The 17,283-nt window shown below is 34.2% G+C and overlaps 1 protein-coding gene across 2 annotated transcripts in view; it reads left to right on the top strand.

Annotated features, from left to right (window-relative positions):
* The window catches only part of LOC148953215 (stAR-related lipid transfer protein 7, mitochondrial), a 46,194-nt gene that overhangs the window by 5,216 nt on the left and 23,695 nt on the right, over positions 1-17,283 (top strand). Inside the window, exons 2-4 of one of the 2 annotated variants that reach the window (XM_089087578.1) lie at positions 2,844-3,044; positions 7,522-7,673; positions 9,025-9,117. In XM_089087578.1, coding sequence (XP_088943704.1) covers positions 2,844-3,044; positions 7,522-7,673; positions 9,025-9,117 — 446 coding nt within the window. The remainder of the gene's footprint in view (positions 1-2,843; positions 3,045-7,521; positions 7,674-9,024; positions 9,118-17,283) is intronic. The other variant, XM_089087579.1, reaches the window with a different exon arrangement.

The raw sequence follows: 17,283 nt of genomic DNA, 5'->3' as shown, positions 1-17,283 counted from the left end.
AGATACTGATTTTATGATAAAAACAAATTATAAATTTTTAGGTTTCCAATTTTTAGAAGAAGATGAATACAGTCAGGTACTTAAAGGAATACAGACAATTGAAATGGGTGAAATACTAACAAGCCTAATAATTAATTTGGCAACCAAGAATCCTATCCAATAAAAAAAACAACCACCAGTCACTTTAACAGCAAGGACAGCTGGGCAAGTTCTAGTTTATACAACCTTAAAGAAACAGACAGATCAACACGGTTCAGAAAGGAAGTGATGTTGCTAATTCTTTTCATGTTGGATGAAGCTGATAACTGTAAGCTTATCTAAAATCAATAATAAATGAAAGAAGTTGGTAAATATTTTTAGAAGGTCTTAGTTCAATAACAAAATTCTTCAAATAAAAGCATGTCCAGTGACATGCATGTTCCAATTTTGAAGCAAGGCAAATTTGCCAGACATAACTCCATATTGATAAATTTCTGTACTGCCAACTAAGTCAAGGCTAGTAAAGAGGATCCTTGTTACAAAGATTTTAAGGTTTCTATATATTTGCAGAATCTCAATCTGGTTTTTGAACAGAGAAATATGCTGTAGATGCTTTATTGCTATTGGAAGTTGCTGCAAAAAGAGCATGAAAGAAAAGGGAGTTACTCACAGGAATATTTGTAGACAATGAAGGAAGCTTTTGATCATATCATAAATGAAAATCCATGCAACATTAAGAGCCACTTCCAATTTCCATATGAACTGATAGAACTGGTATAACGCTTTTGGAAGGACAATCACTTGTAGTTGCAAAAAATGGAAAAACAGATCAAACCCGAATAAGGATAGACCAGCAACAAGGATTGCCTCATTCCAAATCTATTTATGTTTTTGTATGAGAAGTTTATCCTTATAATGTCCCTCTGCTGATAAATTTGAATTTTTTGGTGACCTTACTGTTTAGGAAACAGGATCAAACACAAATATACTTACAACACAGGGTCACAATCTTCACTTTAGAATTAGACAAACTCAGGTTTATTTAGAAAAAACTCAGGTTTGAATTGAATAAATTGAATTGAATTGGTTTATATTCCTATCCATATAGGCATTGCCAAAAATTCTTTGAAAATTGGCCACCTGAAAGGGAGACCTTTTCCCTCAAGACATACATCTTGCTGGAGATGGTTTGATACCCAAAAATAAAAATAAAGCAATTTGTTTCCACTTTTTCTCCCCAACTCTATTACAGAATCTGTGCTGGCACTACTGTTCTCAGTATCTGATGTCTGACCCTTCTCATTGCAAATCCCCAATTCAATGGGTTTTGCCCCATTGTTCCCATGTTGCAGGTATACAATATTAAAAATGAAACTGTTGATCATCTTCTATTTAAAGTTAATGTGCTAACACAAAAAGAGAATATTAGTCATAATTAGGTAGTGCTTTAAATATTACAGGCTACCACCTTCTGAAAAAAAGACTGGCTGACTACCCCTCTCATCAATCAATAATGCCTGATTAATCTCATCTCTCATTGATGCTTAAAATCAAAAGAGATTCAACCAGATACTTCAGCAAGCAGTTTTACAATAATCCTTTGCAGCAAGATGTTAAATAGAAAGAGGGATTTATAGCTTGCAACTGTAAAGCCTCTAACCCCATAAAAGAAGAAGATGCAATCAAATGCACATACATATAAAAACTAAAGTTAGAAGAAGAAATCAGCATGTTTAAATAAGAATTAATGAGACAATAAGGCTCAAATTGCTATTTTTGATCTATAAAGGGGCTGTGAGAATTGAGTTACTTTATTCTTATCTGCTTGGGGGGGGGGGGGCAACTGTCAAAAGGTTAAGAAATGCTGACCTAGTGGTCTTTCCCTCCTATACTAGCTCCTAGCTAAAATATACTAGCTCCTACACTCTATAGCCTTTAGATAACCCATCTATAGTATACCTACCATCATATATGTGCAGAGTCTGAACATTTAAGGAAGATGAGACATTTTTAGTCAGGGAGGGATAGAGATACAAGTGGTAAAAGTGGCTATTTTACAGTAATTTTATGGACTAGCTTATATAGAAACAGTCATGTAGCTCAACATAATTGACTTAAAATAAAGAGGGCTGAGAAGTCAGCATATGTCTTTGGCAGAATTTTATGCTTTTATACTAAAAGCCTGCAATCACAGTACTATTAGATTCTCCTAAAAGAATAGTAAACTTGTAAAAATTTTATATGGCTAACACCAAAAAATGACTCTTTTAGCTATCTTAAAGCACAACAAATATCTTAAATCTTTCCAAGAACATCTAGATTAGATAGTGTATTTTGGAAGAAACACTTTACCAATTTTAAGTATTATATTTTATTTCATAACTCTGAAGCCAGGTTTGATCCCTAAAGAAGGCAAATTTTCTGAAGAAGTATCTGTATTTTTTTGCCTTTTAGTAGATATCATTAATTTTTCTTAAAGAGGCTCCACATTTGCAAGCGACTCTAGGTTTGTGAACTCTTCTATCTAAAGCTCTCTTCTTCTTCCCCATGTGTTTATTGTTATTTTGTTTTATGAATATTTTTACGCGTTCATCACTAGTTTCCTATCTTTACATGAAGAAAAAACCAGATGCACATGTAACCAAAAATTTTAACTTCTATATGAAACTGTCCATAATTAGACTAATTTGCTTCAAACTAGGCCTAAATTAATTGTTGGTGAGTATAGTTGTTCAACCCAAGAGCTCAGATGGCTTTTAAGTTTATGTATTCTCCTTCAAAATTTATTCCCTTCCATGTTCATGGCATTTGTGGTTATTTTACTCTTATGATTAGGTGTATGATTTAATGTCATTTTCTTCTAGGACATGCAGAGAAAACTGGGGACCAAAGAACTTTTATAATCTGCTAACTGTAATTGGTAAGCGGTTTTTAAAGCAGGCCATTGAGACACAAACTTCTCATTCTAGAATCCTCAAAAGCTTTTTGGTTGCTGGTCTTTGTGCCTCCTCGCATGACTGGGAACGAGATGATGGAGAAATAATATCAGATGTTGAAGTTAAGTGGTAATAGCCTTGATTTCTTATGTAGTGTTTTGGAACAAGGGGGCTAGAAGGCATACAGCTCTCAGAATAAACTTCTAAAGATTTTTATTTGCAAATTGGAAAGCAAACCTGGCTTAAATTTTCATTGTTTATTTCTATAATTGGTAACTTGCGGAAAGCTGCCAGACCATTTTTATAGAAATAGAAGAAGAAGCTAGACTTGGAAAGCAAATATAGACTGATAATGGAATGTGTTTCTGGCCAGGGGTTTTTAGATGTAAATTCAAATTATGCTGGTAACTTTAATAAAACTTCCAAATTGGATCTGGTTCTTCATTTTATAGTCAGTAATAGCTAGATATAGATAGAGTTTTTGAAAACATTTCAAAATTTGACTGAAACTCATTATCATCATTGAATAAATCATTGTATCATCTTTATCTCCAGAAATAGATTATAATGGTAGAAGCATGGTCAATTTTTAAATATTTATGTTTTTAATCGTTATTTTTGACTAACCAATGCAATTTTCAATAGCTAGTGTTATAAGCCAGCTTTGCTTTCCATTGGTTTTTCTTGGCTGGCATTTGTTTGGCGCAAAGACACGGCTTGTCGCAAAAAAAACCCACTTAAACTGTTAAAGTATGGATTGTGTAAGGTACAAATGTTTTGCCAAATAAAGGGTATTGTTGTAGGCTATAAAAATTGCGTGCTATTTGTCTCCTCCCTTTCCTTGCTATGGTTGGCAGGTCCGGCCTTTGACCCTTGCAGGGTTGTTATCTTGATGTCACATTTCATTAATTTTTCTCATTAATTTTGCTTGGGATTTACATCTTTTCCATTTTCATGCTTCTAAAATTATTCTTAAAAAGTTTTTGTGTTTTTATTTTCTTTTGTACTAAAAAAATAAGCTAAACCATTCAAGCTAGAGACACGAAAATTTATGCTGAATAATTTTTGAACCATAAGAACCAGCATAAGCTATAAGACACTGAAAAATATAAACAGACAAAAAATGCAGAAAAACTGAAATTTTGACGTCATGATAAAAAATGAGGGCCAAAAGCCAGACCTGCCAATCATAGCAAGCAAAGGAAATGGAGGAATGCAACATCATATTATATTTGGACAGGCCAAACGAGTATATCAAACAGTTTGTAGTAACCAGTTGTAAGTTTTGAGCCTTTTGTGCTAATTAAAAATTCTGTAAAAGGAGCTCTACCAACAGTGTATACATCAGAAGATTTGGCTTCACATGGTCTTTCCAAAAATGCAAAATTCATTAAGTTTAAAGTTTCTCATCAAAAGTTATAAACCTGAGAAAATTATGTTAATTCTCAAAAAAGGGATGTGGGTGGGGAAACACCTCTGAAAGAGGGAGAGATCTTAATGAAAATTACACCATCAACTTCAGCATATCAGAGAACCCTACTGCAGAGGTTTCATAGTCTTATCTACAAAAATGCGAAATTTTGTGCTTTTTTTAAATAGACAGTCACAGAAGTTTGTTTATTTGTTTTTCCTTAGGGATAATGGTATCAAACTAACTGTCCTAGAATTTAGAGGGCTGGTTTAAACGGAAGCTAAAAGTTATAGTGTCTTTTTAAATAGCAACAGAGAACACTACAGCGAAGTTGCATTTTCTGCCATTTTTTGGCCCATAACAACAATTTCAGCCAAAAGATGGTGAAAGTGCTAGAGCGGGAAAATTCTGAGATATGCATTCGATTTAGAATTACCTAAATGCTGTGTATTGAGCTTTAGAGTTTCAGAGACCATAATGCCGCGTGATGGTGGATACATTCCCAAAGATTAGTACAGTCAAAACAAATATAGACAATTATTTTTAAAGCTTCTTTTAACGGATTTGATTCATTTGGGACTCCATAAAACTTTGCATCGCAAGAGAAAGATTTTTTCGAAGAACCTCCCTTGAAAACTGTGAAAATGATTTTAAATTTCACATTTTCAGATATGACAGGTATTTCAGCCCCTCCCTCTCTCTCTCTCTCTCTCTCTCTCTCTCTCTCTCTCTCTCTCTCTCTCTCTCTCTCTCTCTCTCTCTCTCTCTCTCTCTCTCTCTCTCTCTCTCTCTCTCTCTTCAGAAATGTCTGAAGGGGTATGCTTTTTCAAGGATGATTATCATTCTTGACCGTAAGGGGTTGAAGGAGGGAGTGATAGCCTCTCATATTCAAGAAAGCCTCGGATCAAGCAGTTCATAGTAACAAACTGTAAGTAAAGAGAAACCCTGCCAATAGAAACCGAGCCTCTTAAAATAAAGCTTTGTACAGTATATACACCATATAAATCGATTATGTATGCTAACTGTAAATGTCAAATTTGTTTATTTTAAAGCTGCTCATCAAAAGCTATTAGGAAATGAAAAGCTGTGTAATTTTACAAACAGGGATAAAACTCATATGGAAAATACCTGTTCGTTGTTTTTCCAACGGTTAATCCTATTGAGCCAGTAGTTGTAAACTATTAAACTATTGAATCATTCAAATCACAAATCAAGGGCCCAGTGCCTTTTTTAAAGAAATAAAAGCAATCATGCAACAGGAAAGTGCTGGTTTTCGTCATTTTGTCCCTTTAAAACAATAATTTTGGCCTGAAAAGGTGCCGAAATATTAGCTAGCAAAAATTCCAAGAACTATTGAAAGGGCAGCTAAATAGTCTCCTAGTCTTAGAGGTTATACTAGTGTTCGGTATAACGTTTGTCTCTAAATATTAATGAAAGACATGAAAAACGAACCTTTATTGCAAACCTTTTAGCCATTAAAATTAACGAATACAAAGTATCACAAAGATGCACATCATCTATTACGGTATTGCCCAAAACCTCAAGACCTCAAAAACTGGTTTATGTCCACAGTTTTAAACTTTTTATAAAAAATGCTTCAAACGAATTGAATGAATATTCAGATAATTATGGATTTGACTTCTAACTTCCCTTCGTTAGGAAGAATATAGAAATTTATGAACCGTACATTATAGATGCTGGGGGAAGCTCCCCTCTTACTGTGGATATGATGGTTTATTTTGGAGAATTGTACTTTTTTTCGAAAAGCAAGTACACTAATTAGCTCTTTTTCTTGAAGTGTTTTTCTGCATTACTTAAAGTTTAATGTAAAGATTGGGGTTTGAAGAGGTACTTTCCCTCCTCATATGTAGGCTACTTCTCGGTATGATATTGAAAATGAATTGAAATTAAATTTAAAAATAAAACCTTTCAAATGAAAGTAAATGTTGACATTACAACTTAAAGGAGCCGGAAATCATTTTGTAACATTGTAATTTTATGTTCAAATGTTTCAGACGGCATTCGGTAAATAAAACACTTCCGATTACCCATTTACTATATTTATTGCACACATAAAGAGCAGGAAATTGAGTGGATGGGTAAACACCGTTAAATACAGAATAATTTCTGTTCGCTGTAAGTTTTCATCTCATTCTTTACTTTATTTGACGAAATGTGTTTTTTTTAATTGAATGCGAATAATGAATATCCCCGGTCTAGTGAATTTGCTGTAACTTATAGGTCTTCCAGTAAGACTGAAAACTGTTAAATCATGAACCGTAAATTTGCTTTCATTACCATATGGGTCTAATTGTTGTGTTCTAATTAGTTTTTAGTAGGTTGAAATTTAAACTTAACGAAAAAGCTTTGTACTCATTGAAGCTAGAGCTGTTACCATCAGAACTCTCTACCCATAGATGTCTTTGATTACAACTACACATGATTTATCTAAATATAGTATAATTTATTTTTCATGTTAAGGTAAAAACAATTGGCTTTATTTCGATACTGCAGAGTTAACAGGAAAAAATTCTCTGTGTGCTCAAGAGCCTTAGCACATTTCTTAGCTAAACCCAACGACAAAAAAAAACAACTTAGAAATGGGGTCCCTCCATATTTGTTTCAGGTTAAAAATGTAGATATTTTTTTTCTTGATATCGAAAAATGGTTTCTCGTGAGCCCAATTTTTTTCTCAATAATCAGCAAGACATCTTCACGAAAGAAGATTTTTTAAATAAATTCGCAAATAAAAAAAAATGTTCTTAAAATAGTTTTTCCATTGTTTGCCTTGATGTAGAATTTTATAAAGGTTCCTGGGGAAGAGACGCTCGGAATATTGTTTAGGGGGGGATATCCGACCCACTACTCTCACCCTTTCATATTTATCTGGAAACTACGGAATAACCATTTTTTTTCTCTTTGATATGAATATTCTTTTTACTGAAAGCTTAAGCTTGAATAGGTGTGTGCACATCCAATCCTTGAGTGGGGGTATAATATTATGTTTTCCTTGCCCTAAGAATTAAATCCAGTATATTCAATAATCCTTGGGGTAAGATCAGTCTGATTTGTATTGGGTGATTCGATTTCCATCTATACTCAAGTATAAAGCAAGAAAATTGCAATATTGAACAGTTTTATTATTTTCTATTAGTAATGGAGTCTTTCTATTCTAATTACACATTTATTATTTAGCTATTCTGCCGAAATGATGCACGTCCAAATTCTATGTGAAGAGACCATAACTTGTAAGAAATGTTGTTTACGCATCAAATTTGACCAAGAATCAAAAAGTATTACATATTGTTGCTGCCCAAACGGACCATCTGTCTCACAGTTATCAAAGGGTATGCCATTTTGGTTGAGATATTTAGCCTGAAATGGCTTATTTTTGCTTTATATTTCCTTTTTTGCTTGAAACGTTGTTATTGTTGTTTCTCGCAGGAAAAAGGATAACTTTTGGTAGAACCTTATTTTTCAGAAATTAAAAAGTTTTCTTACTGAAGTAGCTGATCTAAAAAGCGTGTTATAAGAATGCATAATGACTCTGCTTATTATGCATTCCTCGTTGGACTTTTGTAGAGGCTAGGCTAATATTTCTGGGAAATTGCAAGCCAATATTATTTTCTTTAAATTAGCCACAAACATTTTAAAGTTTTGGAACTTTGTCTTTTTCTGGTGAACGATTCTTGAAGCAAATATTGTTTATGTATGTAGTTAAAAAAAACTTATTAAATGATTTTAAACTTAATGACATACAAAGTGGAAAATAAAAGATTCACTTGCAAAAAGGCTTCAGCGGAGCAAAAATCCGAAAAAAAGATATAATTAACATTTATTGAATGAAATGTGTTAATTGTGTTTCCTTAGAAACATCAGTTCAGTGCCAGGTATCAGTATAAGTTTTAAACTTTGGCGAAAGAAATCTTACTTGGGGCTGAATTTTAAAAAACGTAACTCCTCAAAATTAAATGTTTGCAAACTGTTCATCATACCTAAAAATCAAATTGAATTTTCTGTTTCAGAATGGGTGGCTTTACTCCATGAATGCAGTTTCATAGGGTCTGTCAACACAGCCAAATGAGTGAAATCTTGTGACTTTGGTAGAACGCCTGATAGTTTTCATAGATATGTAATTCAATTGCTGCTCTGGAGTCAGTTGTCATTCATTACTGTCAGTTAGCAAATGCAGAAATTTAATTTTTTTTAAATACCAAGACGGAAAACGGTTAGGGATCAGGTTTAGACCGAAAAAAAGTCGATGTCGCGAATCGGTTATAAGACAAGCATGACAGTCATAAGTATTATAAATAATGCTAATAACCTTGTTTTGAAGTGGGCCTTTTGTAAATGGGCTGCTTGGACTGGTTTTGCTCAACTACATAAGGTTTGAACTTGTTGCCTATAGGGCTTGAGGGTGAGAGGTGTTATAAAGTGCTTGCTGCATGCCCTTCTGTGGGCTACCACCACCTTTGCTTAGGACAATAGTAAGGCTATTGGCTGTTCTTGGTCTTATAGAGTAATGTTGTCTCTGGATAATCCTCTTTTTGAAAGACTAACTACCATGCCGCTATTATCTGCCTAATTCCCGTGACTAGTAGCTTGTAAGCAAGAGTTGGTGATGCAGCAAAGAATGGAGTATTATATATGGGTGAAGGTAGAACAAAACAAATAATTTTATTGTTTTTATACTTTCAGAGTCACCACCTTGGTCCCCATATCTTGAAAGACCTGACCTTATAATTTGGAGGCATTCGCACCATGTTCATAAATCTCTGTATGTGTATAAAGGTAAGCATGTAAAAACCATTGACGTGTTCTTGAAAGGATTCTTATTAGCTAGTTAATTTGTTTGAATTATTTGAAAACTGAGTTTGTTGGATTATAATTCCTATTGTCTCTAGTAGAGAGGAAGAAAATATTTTAGAAGTTCTTTGAGCCTGTATTTTACTGGTATTTTAATGATACTTGGTTGAATGTTTGTTTTTATTGTCCTTCCTGTTGTCCGATATACGTAATAATTTACACATAGGTTCAAATTTAGTGACAATAAGCCCCCCTCCCATTCATGCTGTACTGAGGTTTTACTTTGAATTTTCAAACGACACCCCTTAAAATTATGGATTGGAACGTTCACTCTAAAATAAATTAGCTAGTGTTTAAACTAACCTTTTTTTTGGAAAATACTCCTGTCAAGAGTTATAAGCATTCACATCTTGAAGGAAATTAACATTGGCATTAGGTAAATAAAAACTTCAAAAACCGGAAATCGGATAGGCACGTGTAAACTTAAGAGTTCTTTAAGTAAAAATTACATGGTCGGTAGCCTTTCATATTCTTCAGCCTTTAGAGCGTATCCTCCTTTCATGAGCTGGCACAAGTTAACTTCAATATTCTAACACGCTTTGTAAACTAACACTCATGTTCGGCATCTGCAAAGAAAATAAATGAAGTTTTATATTAATTTTTTCGTTGGGGGGGGGGCAATGCTCCTATAAAATTTGTAAGCAGTTGGGGGTTAAAACAAAAAAATTTTAGTCTTAGTGTGAGACCTCCGGCGGGGTAAAAGGCCTGACCTAGGCTTGTTCCTGAGATTCACATACGATTATGAACTGCAAAAGGTATATCAGGTTTTGTAAAACCTTTTCAAAGAAAATTTACTTTCTACCATGTAAATTCCTAATATGTAATAATTTATAAGGGACAAAATTCGAGTCTCGAATATTGTTTTTTTTTTTATAAATTTCAATTAGGTAGTTAAAAGTTATACCCTTTGCCCTTTGATTTAGAGTTTTACTTGATAAGATCCTAATTACCTGTCATATCATTTCCATGGCTTTTCTTCTATTAAAATAATAAAACGGTGATATTATCACCAGTTGATGTGTAAAATATGGAATCAAAAGTGGACTCAAACAGAATTTGATTTTAAGATATAAACATATCTTAAATATTCTTCTGACCCATGCACATACACATAATATAAACCATGCAGTCTGGGAAAGGAAGTTATGGAACCCCAGACATTTGAAAAATTTTAAGTAAATATATACTTTGTCACTTGCCAGGCCTTCCCTAAAAGAAAGTTTTGTTCGTGCAATTATAAGTAGATCGAGTTTTGTGGGGGCTTTGTGGCACCGAGTCAAGTGGTATGAGGCCACGTTGTGTGTGATCTGAGTTGCGGGAACACTCTTGTACTCGTGTTGCTACCTAACTTTTAGTTGGCATTATTTTGGCGCGGACAAATGTTTTAAGACACAAGAAAAAAAATGACTATTTTTAGGAAAAATAGCAGCCTTGCTCTTAATACTTCTTTAATATTTTATTTCTTTGCCTTTTAATATTTCCGGAGCCCTTTCTTTATATAAATCTTTGGATTCTGTTATGAAAATTCTAACAAAATCTACAGATTGTTAGAGATGTTATGATAGCCTTTATTTCTATTTTTCTCAAAAAAGATTCGTTTCCTTTGTTTTGCGGCTTCAAACGTTTCTCCCTTAAAAGGGAATGTGTTCAATAACTCACATAAATTGATATTGTGTCGCCTGTTGGAAGGAAAGAAGTGCTGAAAACAAAGATCTACGAAGTTTGGAAGAACTCAGCCTTGGGGATAATTACAGTAGTGAAACTAGGCTGCCAGCAATTGAGGGGATCCTATGGTATTTTATTATTTTACGGAAACTAGGAAAGGGTGAAAGTTTATAGTCTTTTATATAGGTTTATAGTCTAACATATCGGTTCTCAACCTTTTCTTTCCAGTGAAATAGCAGGCAATCTCCCGTTTTCTCATTAAAGACTCAGGGGTGTACTCAGGTTCTTTCTTACAGATGGGTCCAACAAACAAAGAGTCCTTTTTATGGTCGTAATAGAAGATTGTCTACTTTAAAGAGACCTCATGTATTCATCTTAATTTTTTAATTAAATTTTCTGTGGAAAAGTAAAATGGCTTTTCGAATTTGTTGAAACAGTGATGGGCTCATGTTTTTTTTTATTTTTAATTATCAGAACTAAATTTTGCTTAATAATAATTGCTTAGTACGGATTTTAGTTAAATGATTTTTTGTATTTTACAGTGGAATGTTGCTTTTCTACTCTAAAGATTTAAAAGAAAAACCAATGCTAGTAGCCTCAACATCTTGTCGCTTCTACTCACTGGAGAGGAACCTTTCACATTCACCGTTTTTTCGAAAACGTTTTCAGTTTGGCGAAACTTTAGAATGAACTTCTGAAGTCACGTATCTTTTCTTCCCAATTTTGTCCAGAAAGATTGCTTATATTGAACGCACGAACCAGGTTTGAAGAATTCTTCAGCAATAAATAGGAATTGTATTTTAAAAATAGAACTACTATATTATTACTAATTGTGTACAAAACCAAGTTTGCTTTTGAATAATAGCATCTCTAGCATCCCTTGAGCCGTACTGCTAACTAGTAATAATAATTTATAACAGTAATACTAGCCAACCCATTATAAACTTAATAAATGCATACCTACTCCAAATCTTTTTGTCATTAGAACTTTATTAAATATTGAAGATTGTATTATGGTTAAAACTATAGGTTTTGAAATAATTGCATAATGCGCCAATAAACGTCGACCTGGTATGTACTGGAAACAGTTCCTCAGGATTTCCTGTTATGAAACTTCAAATAATCGTTATTATCTTAGCATTATATCTGATGGTAATATATTTTTTATAAATCCAAATACAGAAAATTAATCAGCAGTATACCAATAGCTATGCTTGTGGGCTGCTGTGAAAGTATTGACAACAAAAATATTGAAAAAACTATATTGGATAAGTGTACTGAAATTAATTTTTGATTTTTTTTAAAGGATTAAGATTTAGGAGAGACGAAACCATGTACAAAATTAAACACAAAAGAATCAAACACGTATAAAATATTGCATTTCACGACCAGGAATAATATACTAATTTTTTACTTTTGATTAATCTTTTTATTTTTTTTTATAAAATGTAAAAATCAAATTAGTCAAATTTTACTAATGTCTTTTAAGAACTGCAGAAGGTTTTTAAAATTATTAAGTGAACATGCTCGACAAATACTATTTTTAATGACGTGCAGAAATATGGTACAATCCTGCGCAAAGCTAGGAGCATAGAATTAATGGTATTCCAATTAGAATTGATATCAGACTAACATAGTGATAAACGACATAGCGAAGCTTTTATTCGCCAAAACTCGTCAAAAGACTGCAAAGTAAGAAAGAACGGCACGCACTAAGTGATTGCATATGTGAAGATATAACACAGGCTGCAGAAATCGAACTGCTTTTTTTTCTGTAAAATTTTGGCAGTAGCATTTGATGCGGGGAGCGTTGCTGGCATCCTCATTAGTTTTTGCGAATACTAGTACTCTGGTTCACTACTTGTTAAAAACGGAACATGCATAATTAAAATAATCAGTTGGAATAAGGATTAATAATACTTGACGCTAAATAGATAATAAATTGGTGACCGATATGAAAATGATAATTTGTTTCCCTAAAGATTAGCACAGTGGTTTACGACTTGGTGAAGTTGGAATAGATATAATTAAAATGATCAAGAAGTATAGGGATTAATAAAATGTTATGGTAAATGCATAATAAATTGGTAACTTGTATGAAAATAATAAATCGTTTCCGCAAAGATTAGCGCAGTGGTTTACTACTTGGTAACATTGGAATAGGTATAATTAAAATTATACCTATCAAATTAGAAATGGTATACTTTAAAACTCCATTAAAAATATGCTATGCTAGATGCAAAATAAATTGATGGTTTATATGAAAATAATAATTGAAGAATTAGCTGCTAAATGGACGCAAATGGTTACAAAACTAATTAAAGTTATCACTCCTATGTACGAGAATAACATTGCTGCAGTTAAGGTATGAAATTACCTTAGTAGCTGGATTCTTATTGAATCAGGAGTTGAGTAGGGTTGCATCCTATTCCCATTTATATCAATCATTTTGATGGACTTTGTAATAAGGAGGACATCAAAGGCAATGGGAGAACACGGAATCAATTGGGGAAGTAAAACTCTCCTAGATTTGGATTATGATGATGATTTATGAATCCTAGATGAATATTTTAGAAAAATTAATGAATTTTTAGATATTTTGAGAGTTCCGGGTGCAAGAATAGGTTTGAAAATTAAGGTTTAGAAGACTAAGTCGCTAAGACTAGGAATAAGTGAAATGAAGAGATTATATTGGGTAACGAGAAAATCGATTAAGTGGACAGCTTCACTTACATAAATAGCATTATTAGGGACTACGTTGGATGCAGTGAAGATGTTAGAAGTAGAACAGCCAAGACCCAGTTTTTTTTCTCAGTTGAAAAAAGTTTGGAAGAATAGGAAGATAAGCCTGCGAGCCAATATTAGAATATTGGAAGCTACACTGATGAAAGTGGTCAAGCATGGCTCTGAAGCGTGTGTGCTCCGAAAAACAGAGGAGAATTCGCCAGATGTTTTCCAGAGAAATAGCTTATGGATTGCTTGGGGTACCTGACTGACTGGCCGTATCTCAAACAGTAAGCTGTACAAAAACGTGGGTCAATCCCGCTGTCTAGGGCTATAATAAGAGAAAGGTTGAGATGGCTAGGACACTTTTCTTGGATGAAGGATGACAGATTGCCAAAGATAGTCCTATTCGCCCAACCGTCTAGAGCCAACGAAAACAGGTCGTCCTGGAATGGAATGGGAGGATGTCGAAGGAAAGATTTAAGGGAAATGGGAATCTCTTTGGGAATTGATTTAAGGGAAATGGGAGGGTGTAAAGAGGAAGACTTTAAATAGATTGGGAGGGAAGAGGAGCGTGCATAGCTATGTTACCCTCAGGCGACATGGCGCTGCAGTTAGTTCTTAGAAGTAGTAGTAGTAGTAAACAGAATTCGATGGTAAGTAGATTAAATTATATTTTTGTTAGCAAAGAGTACACTTAGTCGGCAGAAATCTGACTGCAATTATTCCCAATATGAGCAAAAATTTTAACTGGAGCCTCTCAAAGAAATCTTAGTTTTGCAATCATGATAATTGACATTTTGACAGCAACTAGAACAAATCATTTTTGCTAGTAACAAATTAAAAATGATTAAAATGAAGTGAATGTGAAAAATAATGCCAGTTAGAGTTTCGTCCGAATATTTTGTCTGTATTAGAGTTTTCCTTGACCTTAGCTTTTAGTTAATATAATTTTTGGTTATTCAAAAAACAGAAACAGAAAACAAGCTATAGTTATTAGTTAACACAGGTAGTTGAACTTATAACAACAGTCACCGAAAAATTACCCTTGGGGATACTGAGGAAACTTATCTTAGCCCCATTTACGACGCTCTTATATACACTATGCATATACAATAGGGACACTATGCATATCGATTATTTTGCAACCGGGTGAAAACTCCAATACTTCAAAACCTAGTAAGAGACTAGATTGCAAAAATGTATAGAAAATAAATTCTCAAACTAGAGTTTGATCATCCATTTAACGTTGGGATTAGTTATTCAGTCGCCTTATTGTTGTTCATCTGGAACTGGTACTCGTCGGTTTGAATTTTTTATTTTCTAAGGTTTGTCCTTTATTTTTTTTTTCATTTTGTTATTTTATTCTTTTATTCTCTGTGCGTTTAGAATGGCTGAGAGGAGGCGTCGACCGAAATATCTGCCGCCTTTCTTTTGTTTCACTGGCTGTGAATTACATTGTTTTTCTTGTTGTAGTACATTTTCTCGTATTTAGCGTGCATAGCCACAGTCGTCTTAGAACTTATTTAGTAAATTTAAAACCCTCTCATTTAAGTAAAACAAATGACTTCTCGCGTTAACGTAGGCAATTGCCAGTAATTAATAACTACGGTTTGTTCCTTTTTTTTAAAAATCCTAATAACCGAAGAAATAACTCATTCCTGACTCTAAACTATTGAATTGGTCAAAGTCATTCCTTAAAGCATAATGAGTCAGTCCACAAAGGGTTGGGTTGGATTCAATGTTCTGTGATCCCTCTTAAACCTGTTTTTGAAACTACTGAGTAATTATGACGTACATTTGGTGCGTAATGTCCTACCGTAGGTGAAATACCAGAGACCTTAATAGAAAGACATAATATCTGACATGCACCTACTTTGCACAAAAAGGTTTTTGGATTAATTTTAAGAAGTGATGCTTTTTGTGAAGTATATGTTCTTTGGCTTTTATCTTTGTCTTTAAGAGTGGAGATAATATCGTTTTTGAAAGGTTATTCCCCTAACAGTACAAATTTGGCTCAAGTTCTTTCGATTTTGGACTACCCAATCATAGGCAGCGCGTTCGTGCTGCCTAAGTAAAGAACAATGTTGGCACAATGTATTATTTATTTGTTTTCATACCAGGGCACTTCGCATCGAAGTAGTTGTCGTAGAAACTTCGAAAAGGGCTCATTCGATTGGAAATTGGAGTAGATAGTGCCCTTTTTAATAGTCGAAAGTGATTGGAGGGCAACTAGCCCCCCAACCCACACCCCGCCTTTCCTCGAACACATCCCATCAAAATTTTGAGATAGCCATTTTGTTCAGCGTAGTTGATTTCACGATAGAAAATATATTTTTGAGCAGGACACTCCCCCACAACCCTCAGGATAAGGGTTTTACGTTATGCCGTGGGGGCATATAAAAACGATGTTGGCACAATGTATTATTTATTAATTTTTTCCTTTAGAGCAGGGTACTTCGTATCGAAGAAGTTGTCGTAGAAACTTCGAAAAGGGCACATTCAATTCGAAATTGGAATGGTTTGTGCCCTTTCGAAAGTGATTGGAAGGCGCCTAACACCGCTTCCACACCCACCATTTCGACAAATACATCCACTCAAAATTTTTGAGATAGCTATTTTATTCAGAATGGTTAAATTGCAGACAGAAATTATGTTTTTCAGGATGACACTCCCCCCACAACCTTTATGGCATGGGCTGTAAGTTATGCCCTTGGTGTATATAAAGTTTTTTATAGACGGCGTTGTCGTAAAAACTTCAAAAAAGGCTCATTCGATTGGAAATTCAAAGGGTTAGTACCCTTTTTAATAGTCGAAAGTGATTGGAGGGCAACTAATCCCTCTCTGACGCCCACCTTTTTTCCACATCTACTCAAAATTTTGAGATATCCATTATTCAACGTAGTTTTAAGTTCTAGAAATTAGGCTTTGAGGATGACAACCCCCCTACAGCCCTCAGGGCAAGGGTTGTGAGTTATGCCCTTGGGGGATATAAGGTTTTATATAGAACGCGTTGTCGTAGAACCTTCAAAAAGGGCTCTTTCGATTGGAAATTGAAATGGCTAGTGCCCTTTTTAATAGTTGAAAGTGATTGGAGGGCAACTAAAACCCCTTCCACGCCGACTGTTTCCCCAAACACATCCAATAAAAATTTTGAGATAGCCATTTTGTTCCACACAGTTCAAAGTTCAGGAAATTATACCTTTGAGCAGGTCACTCCCCCTATAGTTTTTATTGAAATCTTTGTCGTAGAAACTTGAAAAAGGGTTCATTCGATTGGAAATTCAAAGGAGCTAGTGCGCTTTTTGATAGTCGAAAGCGATTTGAGGGCAACTAACCCCCCTCTCACGCCACCTTTTCCCCAAACACACCCAATCAAAATTTTTATATAGCCATTTTATTCAACGTAGTTGAAAGTTTTGGAAATTAGGTCTTTAGGGATGACATTCCCTCCATCCCACAGCCCTCAGGGCAAGGGCTGTAAGTTATGCCCTGGGGGCATATAAGGTTTTTATTGAAAGCGTTGTAGTAGAAACTTCAAAAGGGCTCATTCAATTAGAAATTGAAAGGGCTAGTACCTTTTTTAATAGTTGAAAGTGATTGGAGAGCGACTAACGCCCCTCTCACGCCCACCATTTTCCCAAACATATCCAATCAAAATTTTTAGATATCCATTTTGTTCAACGTAGTTGAAAGTTCTTG

Source organism: Artemia sp. Qi Xiang Cuo, chromosome 4 (assembly GCF_049724085.1).
Source record: "Artemia sp. Qi Xiang Cuo chromosome 4, ASM4972408v1, whole genome shotgun sequence".
Taxonomy (NCBI): domain Eukaryota; kingdom Metazoa; phylum Arthropoda; class Branchiopoda; order Anostraca; family Artemiidae; genus Artemia; species Artemia sp. Qi Xiang Cuo.
This window is presented reverse-complemented; position numbering and strand designations above follow the sequence as displayed.